This window comes from Dendronephthya gigantea, unplaced genomic scaffold (genome assembly GCF_004324835.1).
Source record: "Dendronephthya gigantea isolate DGI-Jeju-01 unplaced genomic scaffold, DenGig_1.0 000073F, whole genome shotgun sequence".
NCBI classification, from domain to species: Eukaryota; Metazoa; Cnidaria; class Anthozoa; order Malacalcyonacea; family Nephtheidae; genus Dendronephthya; species Dendronephthya gigantea.
The window spans coordinates 228768-249949 of NW_021163083.1; the positions used below are offsets into that span (position 1 = coordinate 228768).

The following is a 21182-nucleotide window of genomic DNA, read 5'->3' on the forward strand; positions in this document are numbered from 1 at the left end:
AGGGATCTTTTTGCAAAGGTGGGTTAGAATTTCGAACTTTTCAGATGTTCTAATTTCCCCCAATGTTTTGCAAACAAGTGGATAATTACAGGATAGAATAATCGTATAACCTTAGAATTTTGCGATTAAAAGGTAAACTTGCCAGATTAGGGAATTTAGCAATACCATGAAGGTTTGTGACTAGAACGTTATGTTTGGCAAAATTTGCTGGCTGGGGGAGTGTTTTCGAAGGTGAACTGCACTGCGATTGTTCGAAATCTGGTCAATCTCGCTGGACCAATGAGAGGGCGGGCAACACAAACAAACTGTCAATCAAAGCATTCTTCTCGCTTGCTACCATGTCCCCTACGTTCGGACGTAAAAGCACTCTTATTGGCGGCAATCCGGCGTAGAAAAGCGCAAAAATCTGCAACAAATTAACCGATTCCGAGTTACATCGAATCTGAAGTAGACAATCTATGTCTTTAGCCACATGAGGGGATAACATACGATCGAAATTTCGCGTTTGCTGTGGAATGGACAGCACTTCTATTATTACTCAAGTCAGTCGGGACGACGAGTCATTAAATATAAATACGCATCGAACTGACCACGTTGAAGGTAAGCTTAAACTAAATCATAGAAAACCTGCGATTGGATGTATTCAAATACCCATGGGAATAAACTTGGCAAATGTAGCGATTCTCTGATGAGAATTTGAATTTTATATTGTTTTGTTGATAGTCGGCGTTCACATATATACACAAAGATCAAGTTGAAAATGTCACTGATTAATAAAAGCGTATCTATCGGTGTTTATATACTGTGATATCCTGTTCATATATCGTATAATTCGCCAGGTTTCAGACTATATATCATGCGCGTAAATGTCTATCTTTCCCTGTCTGATATGTTGGCATTTATCTCTTCTACGCACAGTGCGTGTACTGATTTATAATTCTCGTTTCTCAAGTGTCGCGGAAGTCTAGTACAAAGAAAAGACGTCGCCGTGGTTTCATCTCCTCGCTTTTTTGCTGCTTCGGCAGCAGAAGCCACAACTTCAACCAGGATGTAAAAAGCAACGGCTCTGCGCTCGCAAACCATGAGAGCCAGCCCGCAATGCCAATACCCGAAGAGAAAGAAAACAAGGTGAGATGCCAAAATTACTTCGGTATATATTTTACAATTTACATCTCGGCTCGAATTTAATGATTTATATTACCAGGTGCATGTTTACAGTGTCTTGTTCATTTAATTTTGTACCCGAGGCCACAAGCTTTTGCATGACCTGCTGGAAAAACGCTGAAACGATGCGATCAAGTATTGTATATTATGGTTCGCGCCAAGTGTGCGGCCTGTGTGTGTATGCAACCGAGGCGCCTTTCTCACGAAAAAAATTGTCAAGAATAAGACAATTTGTTGCTACCCCTGAAGCAACATAGTTCCGAAATAATCCTTAGGCTACAGTAAATAGTCTTGGATTACTATTGTTGAATTAAAACCATAATAAATCGCGCGAATTCAATCAATCTGGACAAGGAATTTTGATTGAAATATTCGGAGTTGTCAATTTCATAACATATGCACTCTCGAACTATTGAAACTGTTCGATTAATTTAAACGAAAATAGAATTGATTGTTCTGGGTCGTAAATCTTAGTTCGATTACTAGGCGGCAGCGATGAGAACACGGTGTAAAATATCAGATTTTTATTATAAATACCAACCCTATTCTGAGTGGCTGTTTTCTTTCTAATGGAAGCGATTAAAGTCTTTACGGCATTGTTAACATTCTAAGACGATATTTCAAAATCGGGCCTAAATTTACCCCATCGCTTGCTCGCATAAATAAAAGTTCTGTGTTTGGAATTGTGCAGAAACGATCCCTCGTTAATATATATATTAAAAGAGATTTTAAATGTGAATTTATCCACCGTCTGGAACAACATTGATATCTAAATAATATTTGTTGCCTCTGTCTTTGGAATGCATTTATAGCGCGGTTTGAAATCTTTATAGAGCGTAACAAACCTCCTCTTTCGAAAATTGTTTACAATTGCCATCTATATTCTAAAATCCTGTCATAATCTTCACAAGTACTAGCAAATTATAACAAAATATGGCTATTCTCCTATCAATACAAACTGAGGCACTGCGTTATGTTCTTACATAAAATGAAATAAAATTATTTCAATTTTGATTTGATTAATGATTTTGGAAGGTATATGCTATAAAGTGCCTATGTGTTCTTTCAAGAAACGATTGTCGTGGTTTTTACGAAGATATTTAGCTGGAAAAATTTTTCAATATTACCCTGTATGGGCTGGCAAGCGCTAGCAATTCGGAAAGAAATCATTCGGGAAGATTGTGCAAATTGCATACCAAAATATAATTAAGATTTTGAGACACGTGCTCCCACAACCTATTCCAGCTTAGAATGATTTTAGACATGTTGCAATTATAAAAAATACCAAAAATATTTTAATATTTCCATTCACACACAAAGAAGTGTGTGCTTGGCTGAAATAAGCATTGAATATGGCTACAGTTTTTGAAGTCCTTTAGGATAATATAAACACATGTGAATTACAGTTTACATTGCATTTCATTGATGCACAGGATTGTTACCTAACAAAGTTTGGCTTTGTTCAAAAAGAAAGTTTGGCACAAAAGTAAAAACGATTAAACATTCCCCATCACATGAATTGATTCCTGCTTAGAGTCCTGATTTAGATTTTTGTCACAGTACAGACAAAACCTAAACCTTTACAGCTACCCATATTATTTGTGCCAGCAATTGTAAAGCTTTCCCTGATAATAATTTATCAAACTCATACAAACATTTTAATGCTATAAACAGGCTTTATGATTGTCTGCTATCCTACTTGTAAGTTGCTACGAAGATGTTTGTGGCTTTGTGCATAGCTCAATTGTCAGAACTTCGTACAGCCAATACAAGTCAGAAAATAGGATATACAAATACAGTGATGTATTTACATGGATTTCCTAGGGAAACCACCTCTTGCCTAGTCCAAGAGAAGACCATATACACAAGAAATGCGTTGTTGTTGATTTGGATGAAACGCTTGTACACAGCTCATTCAAGGTATTTTGATACTAAATCTTTGGCATGCACATTTTGGCTGATTCTTGAGCAATGACCATCTTAATGTTGAGTCATTTGGCTTTAAAAATCCTGAAAAATTTCCATTCAACTGACCCTGGCTAACAAAATTGCCTGGGGGAATTGCAAGCTAATGTGTTTAGCAAACTATTATTTTCTCAAAGCTCTTGTACCACTTACAATTATCACCCTTTAAGTGGCCAGGCAAATGATATATGCTGTGCATGAGGTCTAAATTGTTTTCATTTATTTTAGCCTGTCAGCAATGCAGATTTTATCGTTCCTGTAGAAATAGATGGCACAGTCCATCAGGTTTGTATGCACTGACTATAATGTTAAAGTTTATGATTGCATTTTGTTCATTCCAAGCAAGTTTCATCATGTCTCTTTCTTTGCAGGTTTACGTTTTAAAAAGGCCACATGTAGATGAATTTTTAAGGAAGATAGGAGAAATGTTTGAATGTATTTTATTCACAGCAAGCTTAGCAAAGGTAAATGCATGTTTGAAACAATGGGCACTATACAGTATTTGGTAATACAATATTATCCCACCAGTCACGCATTATTCTGAAAAAAAAGTATTCCTCTCTTCCAGTATGCAGACCCTGTTGCTGATCTTTTGGATAAACATGGGACATTTGTATGTAGGCTATTTCGAGATTCCTGTGTATTTCACCGTGGAAATTATGTCAAGGTTTGCCAAATATGTTTTCTACATGCAATAATCATACACACTACATTGAGTTTTGCATATAACATGCAACCACAAATTCTAAACTTATACGAAAGATAAGTATAGATTATCAATACAACCTTTTGTATTTTAGGATCTTAGCAAACTGGGAAGAGATCTAAACAATGTTGTCATTATTGACAACTCGCCTGCATCGTATAGTTTTCATCCTGAAAATGCTGTAAGTATTAATACATGTAGTTATCTAGTTATGTTTGCTGAAATGAACCTAATTGTTGTAGATACAAATAAACTTGTACTTCTGCTTGTGCCGAAAGCATGTCAGTTAAATGTTCTCATTTCAATTTGAAATATTTTTCTCTAGATTCCTGTTGTATCTTGGTTTGATGACTATAATGATACCGAATTACTGGAGCTAGTACCGGTCCTTGAAACTATAAGTAATGTTGATGATGTTCGAGAACAACTGAAATATCTTAATCATAACTCACCATATAACACGGGGCAATATTATTTAAATGGATCGTAGGTGATATAATTGATGAACCAACACACTCGAAATACTACAGCTGCAAATATCTTGCAAATTATCTGGCATGGATCTATGAGTCGATCCATGAATCTGGTATTCGTGAATCAATTGGTTATTGCTTTGAACTATTTTAACAAAATCACCCTATTCAAAACCAAAGAAAGTGAAGCATAAAGTGCAGCAGTGGTATCAATTCATATAGACCAAAATTTTACAGTTTTAATAGGTGTAATCATTTCTATATAAAACTTATATTTTTGTACTTGTGTACACATCAAATTTTTTGAAATGACACTGTATTTCAACACTGAGAAATTGAACCACAAACCACGAAAAATACATGAAGAACTGACATGTTGAAATTTTAGTTGTGACTTTGGATGAAAAAATATTTTCTTTCATAAATAACAATACATGCCACAATCCAATGTCAGTTCTTTTTGTTATTTTTCGCAAGGTCAACATGGATCAGCATCAAAACAAATGTTATTATATGTAGTGTACAAAGTAATATTTCTATATATGATTTTCACAGAGTATTTTTGTACAGACATTTTTAGTCCACATTGTAATGGTGCCACACTGTGGTACAGTGAATAATTTCTGACACATTTTTGTATATATTCATAAAATATTTTAATTTTAAATGTACTTTCATTGGAATTAAGATGTTTTCAAATAACTTTACTTTTAAAATAAAATATAACAGATGCACTTTCTAGATCTGATTTATTTGTGTGATACACTGAATCACTTATACGTGTTCGTGTTGTCGTTTCCGAATTTTGCGTGCAGCACGTTTATTCCGACAATTCCCGATAAATGTCAACGTGGAGTATCTCTTTATTTCGAATATTGATGGTGACGACGTGTATGAATACAATATGGCGGCGAAAAGGAGTGAAGAGTTTTAATTTCCAAGTGATATGTCGTAATTCCTTTTAACAAGAAGCACAAACACCATCGAAGATGGCAGAAATGGAGACACTGTACAAACAAACTAACAAGTAGGATGGCTACCTTAAAGACTTATTGTTCAAATAGAAGTTATTGTCGTCTGTCGAGTGACTCGAATCTATAAAACTTCCTTCGCATAATATTTCTTTACAAATGTATAATCTATTTTTAAGTGTGCGTGGGTGTTTGTATTCATGTTTTCTGTAAAGAAATACAGGGTCTGGATAAAGACAACCTATCCAATATGTTTACAAATTAGATTTGATCGTTAGCCTAGGCGCGGAAGTGCTGAATATAAAAAGCTCTAACATACTTGAATATTCAATGTTTGCTTATTAAAAACATGTTACAGATATTAATTAAGGAGATGAAAAATCATTGATCTTACCAATAATAACCTGGAGATGCAATACTAAAATCTAATTTACAAAATCAATATCAGCTTTTGCGCAACTTAAATGTGTTTCCTACTTAATAAATGGCATCACCGTATTACTGTACTTGGACACGATAGCATTAACTTAATAGTTGCTCACACGTCCCAAGACTTCTTTGCTATATTTAGATTAACATTGGAAATCCAGGGGCTTCTCAACAAATTGGCTACAAGCAGGGGCGAGGATGCCAATGGTTTGTTTTTTACAGTTCATATTAATGATACCCAGTTTTAAGACATCTTACTTCCCCATGTGCTGAATGAACTACATTAAAGCAATACCTAGGTCTGTCAGTAGATGCAACTAATATCTATTGTTTGTGAATGCATTTGGAAAAAAAAAGATGTTTGCCATTATAGGTCTACGTATATACCTTATTTAGATCTTGAAAACCGCATTGAATCAAATTTACAAACCATTGCATCCAACTGCGAGAGATTGAGCATTTTAGCAAATAAAGAACCAACACACAAAAGGCAAAATTCTAAATTGTAAGTATTGTGCAGGAAAGCAGTGTAAAAAGCTCTTAGTTCTTAGATTAAATTTACTAAGTTATTTATTTTTTTTTTCTACAAATGTTCTATGCCATGGCAATCATAAATCACAAATATCCATTGACTCTAACAACAGTTCAATGTTGCACATTATACTGACGCATTAGTATACATGTAGCAATAAACCGTCACCAATGAACACCTGGTAAACTGTGTTTCCTAGGAAGGTTGACCAACTCATTTATGACCAGCGCCATTTGGGGGCTGCGTTAAGAAACTACAGACAGAAACAAATGTTACAGGTAAGAGGCCAGGAGACATTGGGATTATAGTTCTATTCTAGTTTATTTATTTATTCTATTAATGTTTTTCTTAGAGAAGGGAAGACCAGGAAAGAGAGGAATTATTACAAAGAAAATTTACAGCAAATGTATGTTACTCAGTTGCAAGAGACCTTTTGCATTATAGACTACTTTTTGATCTACGCAAGATAATCCAATCCTTTGCATCTTCACACATGTCTTAAAATCAATCGTCAGCTACATCAGAGTAGGATAAGAAATTACTTTTCGATAGGCAAATCACCAGGGATGATCTTTTATAGAATGGAGATACATCTATAATGATTGACCATGCTCTACAACACAACTCCAGTCTACACAATGCATCACAAGGGGTTGATGATCTCTTGGGAAGCGGATCAAGTATTCTCACAAATCTCAAAGAGCAAAGAGTGACATTAAAAGGAGTACACAAGAGAATTCTTGATGTTGCAAGCACGCTTGGTCTTTCTAATACATTGATAAGGCTGATTGACAAGAGAGGTACCCAGGTATGTCTTAATTTATAAATATAAAATTAAACACATAAAATTCTTATGTTTGTTACAAAGCAGAAGTCCCTAATATGCATACTAATTCCCAATTTTCCCTTCATAGGACAAATGGATAGTATTTGGTGGAATTGTAATCACATGTATAATCATGTTCCTGGTAGTGAAATATCTCACATAACTTTATGATCTATATGGGTTGAAGCAGAGATTTTAATTACAATAATTAGTTATTTCATATAAATGCAGAGTACAAAGTTAAGTTTGCTAACGGTGAAAATATAGTGTAATTAATATTTTAGTAAATTTATAAAAATGCAATCTGTTATTCTGAGTGAATTTGCCTCTCTGGATTTCAAAATTCTATTATACATATCTCAAACCAGATTTTTAAAATTTGCACGCATTGGTAATTTCTATGATTAGCTGATTTGCGCATTCATTTCAATCAAATTATATCCTTTCAATTGTCCTCACAACATTGTGAGGATCAATTCAAGGAAACAGTCACCATAATTACTTTTTGTTAAAAAGTAATTGGTACTTTCAGGCTTCAGCTGTCTTATTTAACCCCCATGAATCAATATTAAACCAAATTGAAATTAATCAACATGCCTGAAATATTTCTTGAAAATCCACTTGATGCAACTACCATCCTCTGACTGGTCTCCATTCATCTGTCACTCTCTCACCATCATGGACATAATACACAGGATGCATTGCTGCAGTTGCACATGCCTTATGAAAAAAAAAGTTTAATATGGTCAATCCCCATGTAAAATTCAAAGGACAATGTGACAAAGTTCAGATTACTACATTTACTGCATGAATCACAAAAGGGATCAAGATAAAGTTTATATAAGCATTGCTATAAGCAGTTTATTTAATGAGCAGTTTAAGGACAGTCTATGAATTAATGCATACATAATATGCTGTTATATTTCATGTATACAACTCACATACATGGTTAGGCAGGATCTTTAGAGTAGAACCAATTGGATACTTCGAAAAATCAAGTTTACCATCAAGAGCAACAACTTTACCAAGTTCTTGTGTCATTGTTAGCAGCCTGAAAAATAATTTTGTACTATTATACTCTAAATATTGGCATTTTAAGGTACATATTTTCAACCACACACTACACTCTATTTTCTCAACCCTAACTCCACGTACTGCAACTATTTATATCCATAGTCAATTTTTCCAAAAGCGATGGATGGTCAAACATACAGTAGAAAGACCTATGATAATTGTTTTCTTATGACATGCATGCAAAATCTAAAATTGGCACAGAAATTTCCCAGTTTGTGCACCATAGTAATACAGTCCCATCAAATATATCTGCAATGGTTACTGGTCTTCTAGTGATATACACAGCAGATAGAGTCAATTTTAAATTACTTTCTTTTTACTTACTTAAGGTTAGGTTCTCCCTCAAAGACACAATATCCTGTGGGCAGTTTACCAAGACTATCCAAAGTTAATGCCAGCCACCCACAGTCAATCAACATATGCCCAGTGTCTGGATAATGGGAGATAACTCTTGTCAACACCTTTCCAGCAATGTCAGTCTCTTTGCATGATCCGATATTGACTTGAGACACATCTAAACAGTTAATGGATTGTAATTTTAAGCATAGACGAAATACTGAAAACACTATGGAGCTAGCACCTTATTCTCACATAATTGGCATTGAAAACATATATACAGTAACAACTCTCATCATTTTGAGTTGAATCACTGTGATCCCCACATAATTATTGTAACTTAAAGGAAAGACAATGTGCCATATGCTTGCATACCATTAAAGACGTAGTTTCCTGGGTGAAACTCTGTGATGCCTTCAATGTGTTTCTGTTCAGGAGGTTGAGAACACGTCGGTGTGGCACCAATTCCAACATCCTTACATTCTATTCCTTTTTCTCTGATCCTAGAAAGAAATACAAGGTTTTCATGTTATTGTCAGCTTGCTCTAGTTCTATAGCAATATACAACACACCATTCTGAACTACCTTTTTGCAAAATCAATGAGTTTTCCCCATGCTACAGATGAGACACTTTTTATTTCATCAGCACCACGGCATTGGTATGAAGCACCGTAATGGGTGTAGATACCAGAAAATTCAGCATTAGTTAGTGATGAAATCTTTTCCACCATTTTCAAAGCTTCATCACTGTTGTATGGTACACCATCTAAAAAGGCAAGTTGTTTGCTGGTTAATTAAATAATATGTAAAGTTGAAACAGAAAGAGAAATAAGATGTGTGGGTGATTCGGAAAAAAGATGAATAGAATGAAGTGGAATTATGTGGAAATGGAAAAAGATTTAGGTGCATGTTTGCATAGTTAAAGAAGGAAATGGAGACAAAAGTAAATGAAGAATATTAAGAAGCAGGAATAGAGAGGTAAATAAGAATCAGGGTAAATAAGAATCAGGGTAAATAAGGTAGGGGTAAATAGAGTGAGAGGGTAGATAAAATTGGGGTAAATAAAGTTGAAATGAAATAGAGCTGGGCAGAATATAATTAGAGAGTGTTACAATATTTACCTCTTTTATTCCCACAATCAACCATGAGTAATACCGACCATTTCTTGCTTGGATTTGGCAAAACATAGTCCCCAAGGGCGTCAATAATTTTCATATTATCAACAGTTATGTGAAACAACTCCAGTTTGTTTAACAGCTCAGCACATCTTGGTAACTTATCGGAACTTAATGGGTATGCATAAGTGATGTCATCAAAACCATTTTCAAAAAAGAACCATGCTTCGGCCAGTGTAGAAACAACAATTCTTCTTCGAGAATTGCTTGTCATCAGTAGCCCCGCCTCACTAGGAAGAAATATGTAACAATTATTGAATGAGGTTCACATTTGCATGGTTATATATAATAATTAACCAATGGTTAATGTATAATAATTAACTAATTAACCAATATAATAATTAACCAAGTGGCTCTAAATTATCTTAAATTGGTTGCTGGAAGTTGCCTAAAACATTTAGACCACGAAGAGTTTTTGTGTCTAGCTGAAAGTCCTGAAACAGCCTGTTTATTGTGTTTAACCTTTAAAATTGTCTCACATGATACTCCATGCAGGTCACGGGACACTTTATAATATCACGGGTTACTGGTCAAATAATTTGTTAGGATTCCTGGTCACAAAAACATTTTAAGGACTCTTCCTCAAGCTTTACCAAAGTTAAACATGATATCAAAGCTCGTATATTTTCCAGAAATAACTTACACAGTCTTGTGTGTCTTCATATGAGGTCTCAGGTTTACACCCAAAGCGTCACATAATTCTTTCATACGAACACAATTTCTCTTCACCGTGTCACTATGAATTAGAAACGATGGAGTCGATAGTTCGTCAAGCTTCTTTCCAATGGAACTCATATTTGTAATATGTTATGTGTACTTGTTTTCAAGTTTATAGATTTTGTAGAAGACGAAAAGCTGCTTAGCCTACGATATAGACGTAATGTATGTTATATCTATGAGAATTGACAGGTTATAGCTCATGCAGCTATCGATGGTATTAACCGTATTACTCCCCCAGTTCGTGGGGGTTGCCGCATCCCCCCCTGTGGAGGGCTATGGTATTGATGTGTACTTGAATGTTGAGAATGTTTTTTCACCCCTAATCCAGGGGCCGGCGGGGGGTCCTAATACGTGGCAGCTATGTAGCCATAGAGCAGTCAGAGCCGCTATACTATTTTAATTAAGACCACTAGGAGCTGTAGTTTAGTTCCAGCTATCGTATCGTGCTCTGGTTAATTTCGAGATCGAGTTATCGTTCGCTGAATTGTGAAAAGTCGTTTAATTCTAGATTTGGTTTTAGAGCGTTCTGTCCTTAATGGTTTGAACTCACGGGCTGGCGATAAAACCCACTCCAGCTCTCGAGCACATCATCCCCACCCAACTAACGTCAGATTTAAGTCATGTCCACCGAGATGTTTATGAAAAGATTTCAGTTAGAGCACTACTTGGGGTTAAGAAATCACTGGCCTTTTTTCACAATTTGCCGCACGCCTAAATGCGTACGTCGGGTGAAAATAACTTTAAAAAAATATTATGGTTTTGATTATTAGTAAACATTGGTTGCTTTACGATAGAGCCGCATGCAGGTTATTTTCGGTTGGATATCTTCAATGTTTAATTTCCCACCGTGGTCAAGCTAATTTTTCAGCTTACCCGGAGTAGCAATTATCACAATACATTTCATACATAGTGATACATCCGAGTCTTATGCACTATTACTAACTTTTAGTCTGCTTTGAAAGCAAGCACACTTTCTTATACGAGTCATCTTTTTTACTGAACTTCTACAAAGCAAAATTTCCAAGTTAACAAGTCTAGACAAGCATGCAATAATCTATCACCGTGTATTGTGTTTTGTACCACAAGTATATTGTGTTTTGTATCATATTACCATGTTGTTATTAAAAGCTTACTCTGATGCAAATTCATGCATTTATTAAATGCGTCGTAATTATCCCAATTTTTCTTGCGCCAAGTACATGCTGAAAACATATTTAATCAGGCTACAAATTTCACACAAAAAATAGATGCAAATAAGCAGTTATCAATATTTCAGACTGTATGTGGTATACACTAGGTTTGTTTACCCTCAAACCTCTAGTAAAAGTTGTCCCAGGAGGTCAAAACAACGTTTGTCATTGCAGGGAAGTTGCCCCCGTTCCCACTACGATACAAACACACACCCTCCTGCTGTCCCTCTCCAATGCTGACAGTTTTTATTTTACGGGCGTAAATGATCAATGTAATTATACTCTTTTTCTAAACCAGAGTTGAAGTCTCTAATACCTGATATCAAATAGAGAGTAGTACACACCGCTTTGATATCAGTACCGATAACAAATGTTGTAGTGTATGTATGTATTACTAGTGTATGTATTCATGTCTTCATTTTTTTTTTGATTGAAATATTTACATATTTAAATGTTGCAATGTCATTCAGAGACGAAAATAATTCGATATTTTCCCGATCAATTAGATTACAAGTTTTTGCACCGCACACAAAGTAATTCCGTGCAAACATGTATCGAATGAAAGCTAAAATCTTTTGGACAAAAGAAGATTCAACAATCCAAAGTCTATTCACTACTTTTGAAGAAATACACAAATTGCAAAGACCTTTGATTATAATTGATACAGTTTTAATTCTTAAGCAAATGTGTTGACGTACATATCGAGACATCGCATCAGATGTGTGACCGTTATCTGTACTGATTTCACCTGTACAAGTATTGTTTTGCAAAATACCTGTTTTGCATTCATATTTTTAAAACAAACAGCCAATATTGAACAATTCCATATTACTTTATCAGATCCGATTAGCTTACTCACAATAATCAAGGCCTCAAAATAGCTCGAATATTTTGCTTCCAATCACGGTTATTTTAGCTAATTGCGTATAAATTCGATGTTTTGACAAAAATCGTTCACGTTGTTTGGATATTGCCTAGGAGACAATTACCTTGGCGTTCCCCTATCAGTATAAATATTTAATATTGGGCCGACGACTGGACTAATTGTACTTGGGTAAATGCGATGAAGGGTCCCCTCTTGCACTACAATGTAATCTCTTTCACAAGGACTCTACTTGACGCGAAATGACTGAAAGATAGGAAACTTTCGAAGTTCCAATGGACATTTTACGTTTTTCAGTGGCGATTCTTCTTCTGGGATTCGTCCAAGGAAGAGGTATGTTTTCAATATTTGTTGCCATGCATTTTGATGCATGCTTGCATAGCACTTATTCCGTCACCTTCTTTTCCAACTAGCATGATGATTTACAGATTTAAAAAAAAACAAATCGTTCAATTTACCTTTGATTGTATCAAATAAACAAAAAACTGTTCAAAGGAAATTTGTCTCACTTTTTGGCCAAAAATCAAGCACTAGGCAATCGTGATTGATTACCAATGATAGCCTGCCTTCGGCGCAGCCTGGCAAAGATTTTACAGCAAGGAAAACAATTTCATGAAACAATAAGAACTTACTAAGCATTTACACATCCTATTTACGATGAGAATGCAAAATTCTGGCTTATTAAGACCTAAACATTGAAATTAGCGGATCTTCATCCAGCCGTGGTAAAAAACCGCACCACATGAGAACATGAAAACAGATCAAAAGCACTTCTTTTGTTTCAAGGAAAATCCTCCCAAGTATATGTTCCGGCGACACCTTTCTGAACTATTTTTTATATATACAAAGCTTAGTAATGAAAGTATCGCCAAATACTAAACTAGCGTATAAAAAGCGACTTTAAGTGAAAAAGCATTAGGGAAAATTTGGCATTAAACACTTTTTGTATGAAATGTTTTCCGCGGCTCGATCTTGTATTAAAAAGAAATGGTGCGTTTGGCAACACAACGGCAGCGTGTCCTCGGTAGCCAGTAGAAAATGTCTGATAAAACATGAAACGTTGAAATCAATGTTGTTCGAGCTGTGAACGAAAAGCGCGCCTCTCCGCTGGTAGTATCTGCTACTAGTAATTGGCCGACTGCCCGGATTTTGTAGCGGAATTTGGTAATTCGCTAAATGACTGTACTACCCCAATCTCAGGATGAAGCCCCTCCCGTAGATAATGGTGAAATCACTACAGGCGTCCACAATACAAGGGGGGGTTATCTTGCCGGAAATGCATACTATCATGCAGTTTGAGATATAACATTCGAGTTGAGGTGCTCGAATATATTGAATACAATTGCTTCATTGGGAATCACCGTGAATTTCCATGAACATGAAATGTACCTTAGCCTAATCCGAAATGACTTTCTATATGGCTTGTTTACGATTCAACACAACCTCGTTCCTCAGCCCACTTTGATAACATCCACGCCTTCGAGAAGTGAAAAAACAACTTAACTCACCACGAAGTTTCTAATCTCTTCCAGTTCGACATGAATATCTAGGATGCTTTAAGGACACCAGTACTCGTGCGATGCCTGTGGCGTTGCCACGGGATAGAAGCGACTTGTTAAAAAGCTGTAAGCAAGAGGCTGCGTTTCGAGGCTACACGGTGTTTGGGATCCAGAACGGTGTCGAGTGTTGGTCAGGCCCTGACGCTGCCAGTACCTATAAGAAATATGGAGTGTCGGATAAATGTCGGAACGGGCTTGGAGGACCTTGGGCCAATGACGTATATCGCGTGCATACAGGTAACCTGAACTATATATGTAAACATTTTATACTGGATAGCTCTGTCATTAGATTCGGGGTCGAATTTGATTTGAAGCACGAGCTGGTCTCACAATATTACTCTGGATAGACCTATCAAAATCCACGTGGCTTGGAAGCTATAGGCGGTAATAAATCTGTTCAGTATATCCTTAATACACGAATTCATCCCTTGAGCTGATGCAAGGTTTAGGATTGTCTTATGGTTGATTAGCATTAACCCTGATATACTAAATTTAACCCCAATCTTAACCTAAACTTAAAGGATTCGTGTATTAGGATTTACTGAACAGGATTATTACCTTTCTTAGCCGATGGTTTCCAGGTTCTACTGATCTCAATACTTTCATTTTTTGTTCAGATAACGCTCAGTTGGCAGGGATATTAAGTGACATCATTTCAGATGCCAACAGTATTGATGACGTTGATCTTAATGTATGTAAGGTTGACTTAACATCATTCGATTCAAACGTTTGTCAAATGTTCTCGGGTTCTTACCATGCATTTACCTTGGAAAATCGGAACCTTCTGATATTAATTCCTTAGTACCATTTGCCTTTCCAACCGCAATTTCCGATTCCCCAAAGTAATTGGTAAGCACCTCAGATCCTGAAAGACGATTCTTATCCTGACGTATGAAAACGATTGCTGGCGCCACTTTTTCTGTCCATCAGTTTATAACAAAGTTTAAAATGTGACATCTTTACACAGTTTTATTCGAATACATACGTCAAGATGACGAATCGTACCGGACAAATCGCATAGTTAAAAACGCAACTTGAAAGTCCTGATGAGTAATTGTTTGTATACTTACTTCTGTTTTAACATTCATTTTAGATTTTCGTTTCCCAATCCAGCAAATTACTGAATCTGTCAAGTTCAGAATGGAAAAAAGTAAGATTGAGTTACTGCCTTTGCCACTGTTTAAATTCCATGCTATTAATAGTTTTCACTTGAGCCAGTTTTAACATTTAAAAGCTCCATTATCATGATCCAGTTTTGTTATTCTTGACCACAGGATCCGAAGGTCGCCGATACGTTTCTCTCCGCGACGGAAGGATTATTGGATTTGGGAATGAATTCAAGCAAGGATAAATCTGCGATATCTGAAGTTATGGGTAAGTCACACCTTTGGTGCGGATTTTAGACGTGATTTTCCTCGTTTAATAGATGTGAACGAGTGGATAAGTTATGGATGCCAATGTAAGGGGTATTTCTACCCCTGAGCTTTTATAACTATACACTCGTTCACATACACCAAAGGACAACACCTGTTAAATCGAGTCCTAATGTAGCGTTGTCCAGATAGCAAATACTTCAAGTTTAAACATCTGGGGCGTAATTCCAAAGCTCGTTAAACCCCAACCCAAATTTTGGCATAAATATAAAAACAATATAAAATATTATAAAAACATACTTATATTGACATGCATATTTCAACTCGAGGTTAAGCTAAACTCCTTTACAAGGACATAAATCTAAAGTGATAGTATTGCATTTGATAGTATTTAAAGTGGTGAGCCAGTACAGGTAGTAATATTTAGCATTTATGGCTTCCCTATTCCCGGTTAGAGTTAGTGTATAGGAGACCATATTCAAAACTTTGTGTTTCCTTCTAGTTTTCTCAGTCAGCCAAGAAGATACAAAAGACAAGGAGTCTTTAGTGTTCCCTGATTATGAAGATGCAGCATTCTCGAAGCAATCTTCAACAGACAGTTTCACTGTGCCGACAACCAAAGACACGGACAAAAGTAAGGAGAGAAAAAGTACAGTCCAGAATAGTGTGTCCAGTTTCATTTTTCGGTCTGTGACACGTCCAGGGCAGGTGCTTGACACGCACCTCTGGGCACAACGAAGAAACCTAACTATACGACAGCCTAAACCATCTATACCAAACTAGCTTTAGAGTGCAAGGGGTCGCTGAGTGTAATCACAGCTTTGTTCTGCATGAATAATACCCTGTCTATCCCTTTCAATCAACAGCAAACATTGGTGGATATGTCTACAGTAATCTGCACGAGAAGCTCACAACGTCGCTGAACAAGAGTGATGAAATGTAAGTCGTTTTTTTTGTCAACTTTTCTATTAGTAGAAGGTAAGAAAAAGAAGTTCAAGATTTACGACCATTTACGACCAAAGGTCAGCAATACGGAATAGGATTAGCTGGATTAGCGAATAGCTGGATTAGCGGATTAGAGAGATTAGTTGATTAAGGTTAATATGATACTGCATGGTTAGACTGAACACAGTTAATGGGGAATCGAGAGATGAATTGGAGGGAGGAAATTGAATGAGATGCTGAAGTCCGCCATTACTTTCACCAGGTATCGTTCTGATCTTCATCAAGAAATCGTATCAAAAGTTCTTTCGTGTCAAGTGAATCCACAGATCAGATTTGGCGTAAATACAAACAGAACTGTCCAGATTACGTTACAGCATCATAAGGTAAGCAGAATACCACATTGGGAACTATCGAAGCACAATATAAGTAGAATATATACAGCATATTTACTGCACTTTTTTCTACTTTAGGAAATGTCAAGTGAAGCAACACCCATTTGTGCATTCTGGAAACATGGCGAAAAGTTAGTGTTGGTTGAATGGTGTAAAGTTTAAAGTGTTAAGGTTAAATGCTTGAATGGTGTAAAGTTTATATTTTCTTAATGTGATCTCCAATCATTTTACTAGCAATGAATCAGGTCTATGGTCGACAGAAGGATGCAATGTGATGTCCTCAAATAAGACGCACACACAATGCAACTGTACACATTTGACCAATTTTGCCATATTGATGCAGTACCGCAAAGTCGAGGTAAGATGTGGAAATATTTCTTGAGGCCATGCACGATACACGAAGCAATCTAGCTCGTAATTGCCATCAGGAGTGTGGGATGAAGGAGCTGAGAGGGCTGTTCAGTGTAATCATGGATGGTTCAATTTAACATCTATACCACATCTGCAGCGAACGGTTCTATTTTAGGTGGATAATCGCCACAGACGTGCATTGACCATTTTAACCAACATTGGTTGTTCATTGTCGCTAATTGCCATCTTTGTTACCGTATCAATTTACATCTTTTTCGGGTAAGTTTTCTTGAAGTATAACACAACGACATTGCACCGTATAACTTCCAGTTCTACAGGCTCTATCGCAGGACTGGGGAACTCAAGTTATCCATGGTTTCTTCCAACGGAAATTGGAAACAATGAAAAGTAATCGTCTGTTTGCTGTCATTTCAGATTATACCGAAGCACCAATTTCCATATTCACCTGAATTTGTGTTTCGCTATTGCAATGGCTCAGATCTTCCTATTATTTTCCGTCAAAGGCCGGAATAACAAGGTACCATTTACAGCTAATGCAGGTCAAGCGTCGGTCCTCTTTTTAACTCCTAAAAGCATGACATTCCATGACGTTTTCTGTTGCATATCCGCCTGAAGTTAAATTGTGTGGACCCAGAAGGAGTGAAGTATGTTTACTAGTTTCAAATAACTATTTTTCAGGGTCTTTGTTTAGCGGTATCGATATGTTTACATTACTTTTGCCTCTGTGTGTTTACGTGGATGCTGGTGGAAGGAATCCAAATTTACAAGAAAGTTGTGTCAATTTTTTCATCTTCTATGAACTTGATTTCCTGTCACGCAATTGGATGGGGTAACAATCCTAATCTTAATCGTATCTTTAATACATATCTTAATCTTAACTTTAATCTCGATCCAAATCTCCAATGCAATCAGAATCTTTATTCTTAGCTTTGTTGCATCCTGATCACAATCGGAACCAGTTGATCCGTTTTCAATCTAAATCCAATATAATCTTAATGCGAATCTTGACACTATTTCATCCCTAGGGATAATTGTGGTATAATTCAAAACTGCTATCTTTTCTAAGGTTTACCCATTCTGATCGTGTTGATAACATATTTTTCACGCAAGGATCATTACACCGACGAAGACACGTAAGTATAAAAACTCGGTCTTCGTGATTCTCCAGACACTTGTGATGTAATCAATGATTATCATCATCTTCAGGTGCTGGTTGTCGCCAGATTATAGAATCCGTTGGGCATTTATCGCACCAGTTCTGCTGATCATTATGGTGAGAGAATAAACCATAAAAATCTCGGTTATCTTGGGTGAAGATATCAGACAGTTTCTTGTCTATGGTAGCAAGCAATTGCCAGTTAAACGGAAATGGAAGAGAAGGGTCCAATTGTAGATTTACTTAACCCTCTATACCAGTGCTCTAAAAGTGGAGAGATAGGGGAGGAATAAAGACGCTATTCAAGCCGGGGGAGGGATCAAAATTCCTATTCCATCAGTAATTATAATGCAAGCTCCAATCAATATTGGTATAAATTCGTTCACTCATTTTCTTCGATTCCACTGCCAGATTAACATCATCGTCACAGTGATCACTTTGCGCAAACGTCTTCATCTTCGAACGGTTACCACGAAAGAAATGTCTTATAAAGTGAGGTAAGATTAGACACGTTAGTTTCCATGTCCAACTGTCTGAACAGTTGAACTGAGAGTTGAACTTCAAACTATCTCCTTCTAGAACGTCGCTACGCGCTCTATTTGTGCTGCTACCGATATTTGGCCTCACTTGGTTGTTTGGAATATTCGGGTTTTCATCAGACGCAGTGGCTGCTATGTATCTCTTCGTAATCCTGAATTCATCTCAGGGATTACTCATTTTCATCTTCCACTGTGCTTTGAACCAGGAGGTAAGAATGGCCGTGAGAGAGATGAACGCAACTACGCAAGCACAAAGAAAGGAGAAAAAAAGTTGCATGAAAGTTGACTCGAAAGTTTAAAAGATATAACCCTATTTTCAATCCTGCTTGTGCGTGGGTTAAGTGAAGGTTCATTGGCATTTGAATACGGTTGGAACTAGATTCTGTGAAACACGTCACCCAAGTTAAGGTTTACTGGGAAAGAAGATGAGAATTGATGAAAAGATAATAAAAATATTACTAGATTTGCCATTTTGGTGTCGAAGAAAGGAAACGTCCACCAGTAGGAATTTCGGTCATTAGTTTTGCAGTACTATTGGACTCGTACCCAAACTCATAATATTTTGTTTCTATAATCTACCCTAGGTTCGTAAGATCATCTTTCAGAATCGACAAATTCACATACGAGGAGGAACACTCTCAACGGGCTCGAACAAACCGCCACTGCAAAAGATTCCAAGCAAGAACAGCGAGTACTCCAACAAAGACACCAGCAGACACTCCAGCGCCCGGTCCGTGAAGGAGAACGGAGAAACTTGTGATGATGTGCAGCTCACTGAGAACACCCTTGCTACAACACCACAAACCCAAAATCATCTGGTGCCGTAAGAACCAGGCGAGTGTACACACGTAAAGTCCCACATGTTGTTGACTAAATCAGCTTTTTAAACCAAAACCTAGGCTTGTGGCTTGTTGATATTCACTCCATGAAATTTTAGATTTCCAACATACCATAATCCAAGATTCATTCAATCCTGGACAGGGTTGCCTCTCACAACTTGTTTACCACGAAAAACGAAAACCAAAATGATAAGTTGTTGTGTAAATGACCTTGTACCTTGTAATAATTTTAGAATATAGGAAGCTGCGGGGAAGCATATTACCATCATGTGGTTGATTAACCGCTGCTGGTTTTTGAGACAACTGTTGTGTATTTTTTGTGTGTACTTTGTTATGTTTTTGAAGGAAGTGATTGTGAGGAAAGATTGATGTGTAGTTAAAGCTTCAGGTTCATTTGTGGATAATTGATTAGGACTGGATGTTTTTACAATGTTGTTTTGATATTTCGAGGTTGTTATAAGGCATAGCTTAGTTAGATTTGCATCTGGTTGGATCCGTTCATACTTCACAATAATGTTGAGTACAGCAGACTGACATTCAAGTTTAAGAGTCATATTCTGTTTAGTTCCAAATAGGGACACACCAACATGTATAGCACATGTATTGCACTGTCATGATTGGCCCAGATTAACTCTCAAATAAGCTAGGTATCGACGTAACAACCAGTGAAGTGAATGTGGCAAGAAATTGGATGCCATTGCATTTAAGAAGTGTTATACAGTACTGTATTTTGCAAACTTTTATAAGTTAGTTGATTCATGAGGTTCATGTAATATATACTTGTTTGAAATATTTTTGTTTTTGCACTATATCAAGGTCTCCTTATAACATATCTTGTAGATAAGCAATTAAACATGTAATTTTTTATTAAAAGTTGGAAATATGCAGCATTGCAGCTCATTCTCTTTACTTCCATTTATAATTCACTTCAATTCTTTCTACCTGTATTTGTGAAATTTATTTAAATCAAATTTAGGAACTTAAACAAATTACCTAAACTGATATATAAAAACCTTTGTGTCCTGTTAACAATAATGTAATGAAATTCAACTTGTACTGTTGTAATAATAGCAAGAGAAAATACACACGGATTTATTAAACGGAAATATTGCCCAGCATGATATACACGGCTAAACAAAGATATAAAGCAAACATATATTGATTAATATTTATAGAGATTTACCTCAAGAATTTAATCCGGAAATAGCCATTTCCTTCCCTCTGCGAACCTAAAAAAACGACAATAATAGGTGTTGCAATTTCTTGCCAAGAAACATTCAAACACATGAAATAAAGCTCAAGTTTCAAGCAGATTTAATCGTTATACTTTAAACTCAGAGAATCCCATGTATCCGTGAACAAATTATTGTCTTTACCTCTGACTATCAAAACCACAAAAGATTGATATACTTTGCAAAAACATGGTAAAAATTCGTTGCAAACTGCCACCTTGCCATCAATGATCGAGCCTTTGCCATTCACCATTTTGTACATTACAAACTGAGCGGTTTGAACTTTGAAGAAGCCCGCGAAAATGGACCTGCAGAATATGCTAATTTTTAC

The 21182-nt window shown here is 36.3% G+C and overlaps 4 protein-coding genes and 1 long non-coding RNA gene across 6 annotated transcripts; 3 read left to right on the forward strand and 2 right to left on the reverse strand.

Moving 5' to 3' along the window:
* The first annotated feature begins 305 nt into the window (after positions 1 to 305).
* On the forward strand, positions 306 to 5042 carry LOC114531624 (carboxy-terminal domain RNA polymerase II polypeptide A small phosphatase 1-like). The gene is made up of 8 exons (XM_028553240.1): positions 306 to 600; positions 953 to 1128; positions 2989 to 3084; positions 3358 to 3414; positions 3501 to 3593; positions 3698 to 3796; positions 3930 to 4016; positions 4161 to 5042. The coding sequence occupies exons 1-8, from the start codon at positions 516 to 518 to the stop codon at positions 4323 to 4325; spliced, it is 858 nt and encodes a 285-aa protein (XP_028409041.1). The 5' UTR covers positions 306 to 515; the 3' UTR covers positions 4326 to 5042.
* A 129-nt stretch (positions 5043 to 5171) lies between these two features.
* On the forward strand, positions 5172 to 7465 carry LOC114531626 (Golgi SNAP receptor complex member 2-like). The gene is made up of 7 exons (XM_028553242.1): positions 5172 to 5335; positions 5851 to 5915; positions 6105 to 6213; positions 6440 to 6518; positions 6593 to 6646; positions 6821 to 7048; positions 7155 to 7465. The coding sequence occupies exons 1-7, from the start codon at positions 5298 to 5300 to the stop codon at positions 7227 to 7229; spliced, it is 648 nt and encodes a 215-aa protein (XP_028409043.1). The 5' UTR covers positions 5172 to 5297; the 3' UTR covers positions 7230 to 7465.
* Positions 6223 to 14037, reverse strand: LOC114531621 (D-threo-3-hydroxyaspartate dehydratase-like). Of its 2 annotated transcripts, XM_028553238.1 has the most exons (9): positions 13953 to 14037; positions 10295 to 10387; positions 9598 to 9881; positions 9062 to 9242; positions 8852 to 8979; positions 8465 to 8654; positions 8012 to 8117; positions 7664 to 7786; positions 6223 to 6493 (listed from the first exon to the last, which is right to left on the reverse strand). In XM_028553238.1, exons 1-8 carry the CDS (start codon positions 13982 to 13984, stop codon positions 7697 to 7699), a joined length of 1104 nt encoding a protein of 367 aa, XP_028409039.1. In that variant the 5' UTR covers positions 13985 to 14037; the 3' UTR covers positions 6223 to 6493; positions 7664 to 7696. The 2 variants fall into 2 exon arrangements, with proteins under 2 accessions (XP_028409039.1, XP_028409038.1); XM_028553237.1 differs by lacking the exon at positions 13953 to 14037 and having other exon boundaries at positions 10295 to 10620.
* LOC114531617 (adhesion G-protein coupled receptor D1-like) lies at positions 12596 to 20498 on the forward strand. Its single transcript, XM_028553233.1, has 18 exons — positions 12596 to 12777; positions 13977 to 14240; positions 14621 to 14694; positions 15097 to 15153; positions 15278 to 15377; positions 15879 to 16010; positions 16243 to 16315; positions 16584 to 16704; positions 16792 to 16844; positions 16948 to 17071; positions 17240 to 17343; positions 17500 to 17602; positions 17764 to 17914; positions 18152 to 18218; positions 18292 to 18358; positions 18653 to 18738; positions 18821 to 18989; positions 19365 to 20498. The coding sequence occupies exons 1-18, from the start codon at positions 12720 to 12722 to the stop codon at positions 19605 to 19607; spliced, it is 2046 nt and encodes a 681-aa protein (XP_028409034.1). The 5' UTR covers positions 12596 to 12719; the 3' UTR covers positions 19608 to 20498.
* Positions 14070 to 21101, reverse strand: LOC114531628. Its single transcript, XR_003687857.1, has 4 exons — positions 20996 to 21101; positions 20803 to 20848; positions 15074 to 15129; positions 14070 to 14157 (listed from the first exon to the last, which is right to left on the reverse strand). It is a non-coding gene; the product is annotated as an uncharacterized LOC114531628 (long non-coding RNA).
* Between the last annotated feature and the right edge of the window lie 81 nt (positions 21102 to 21182).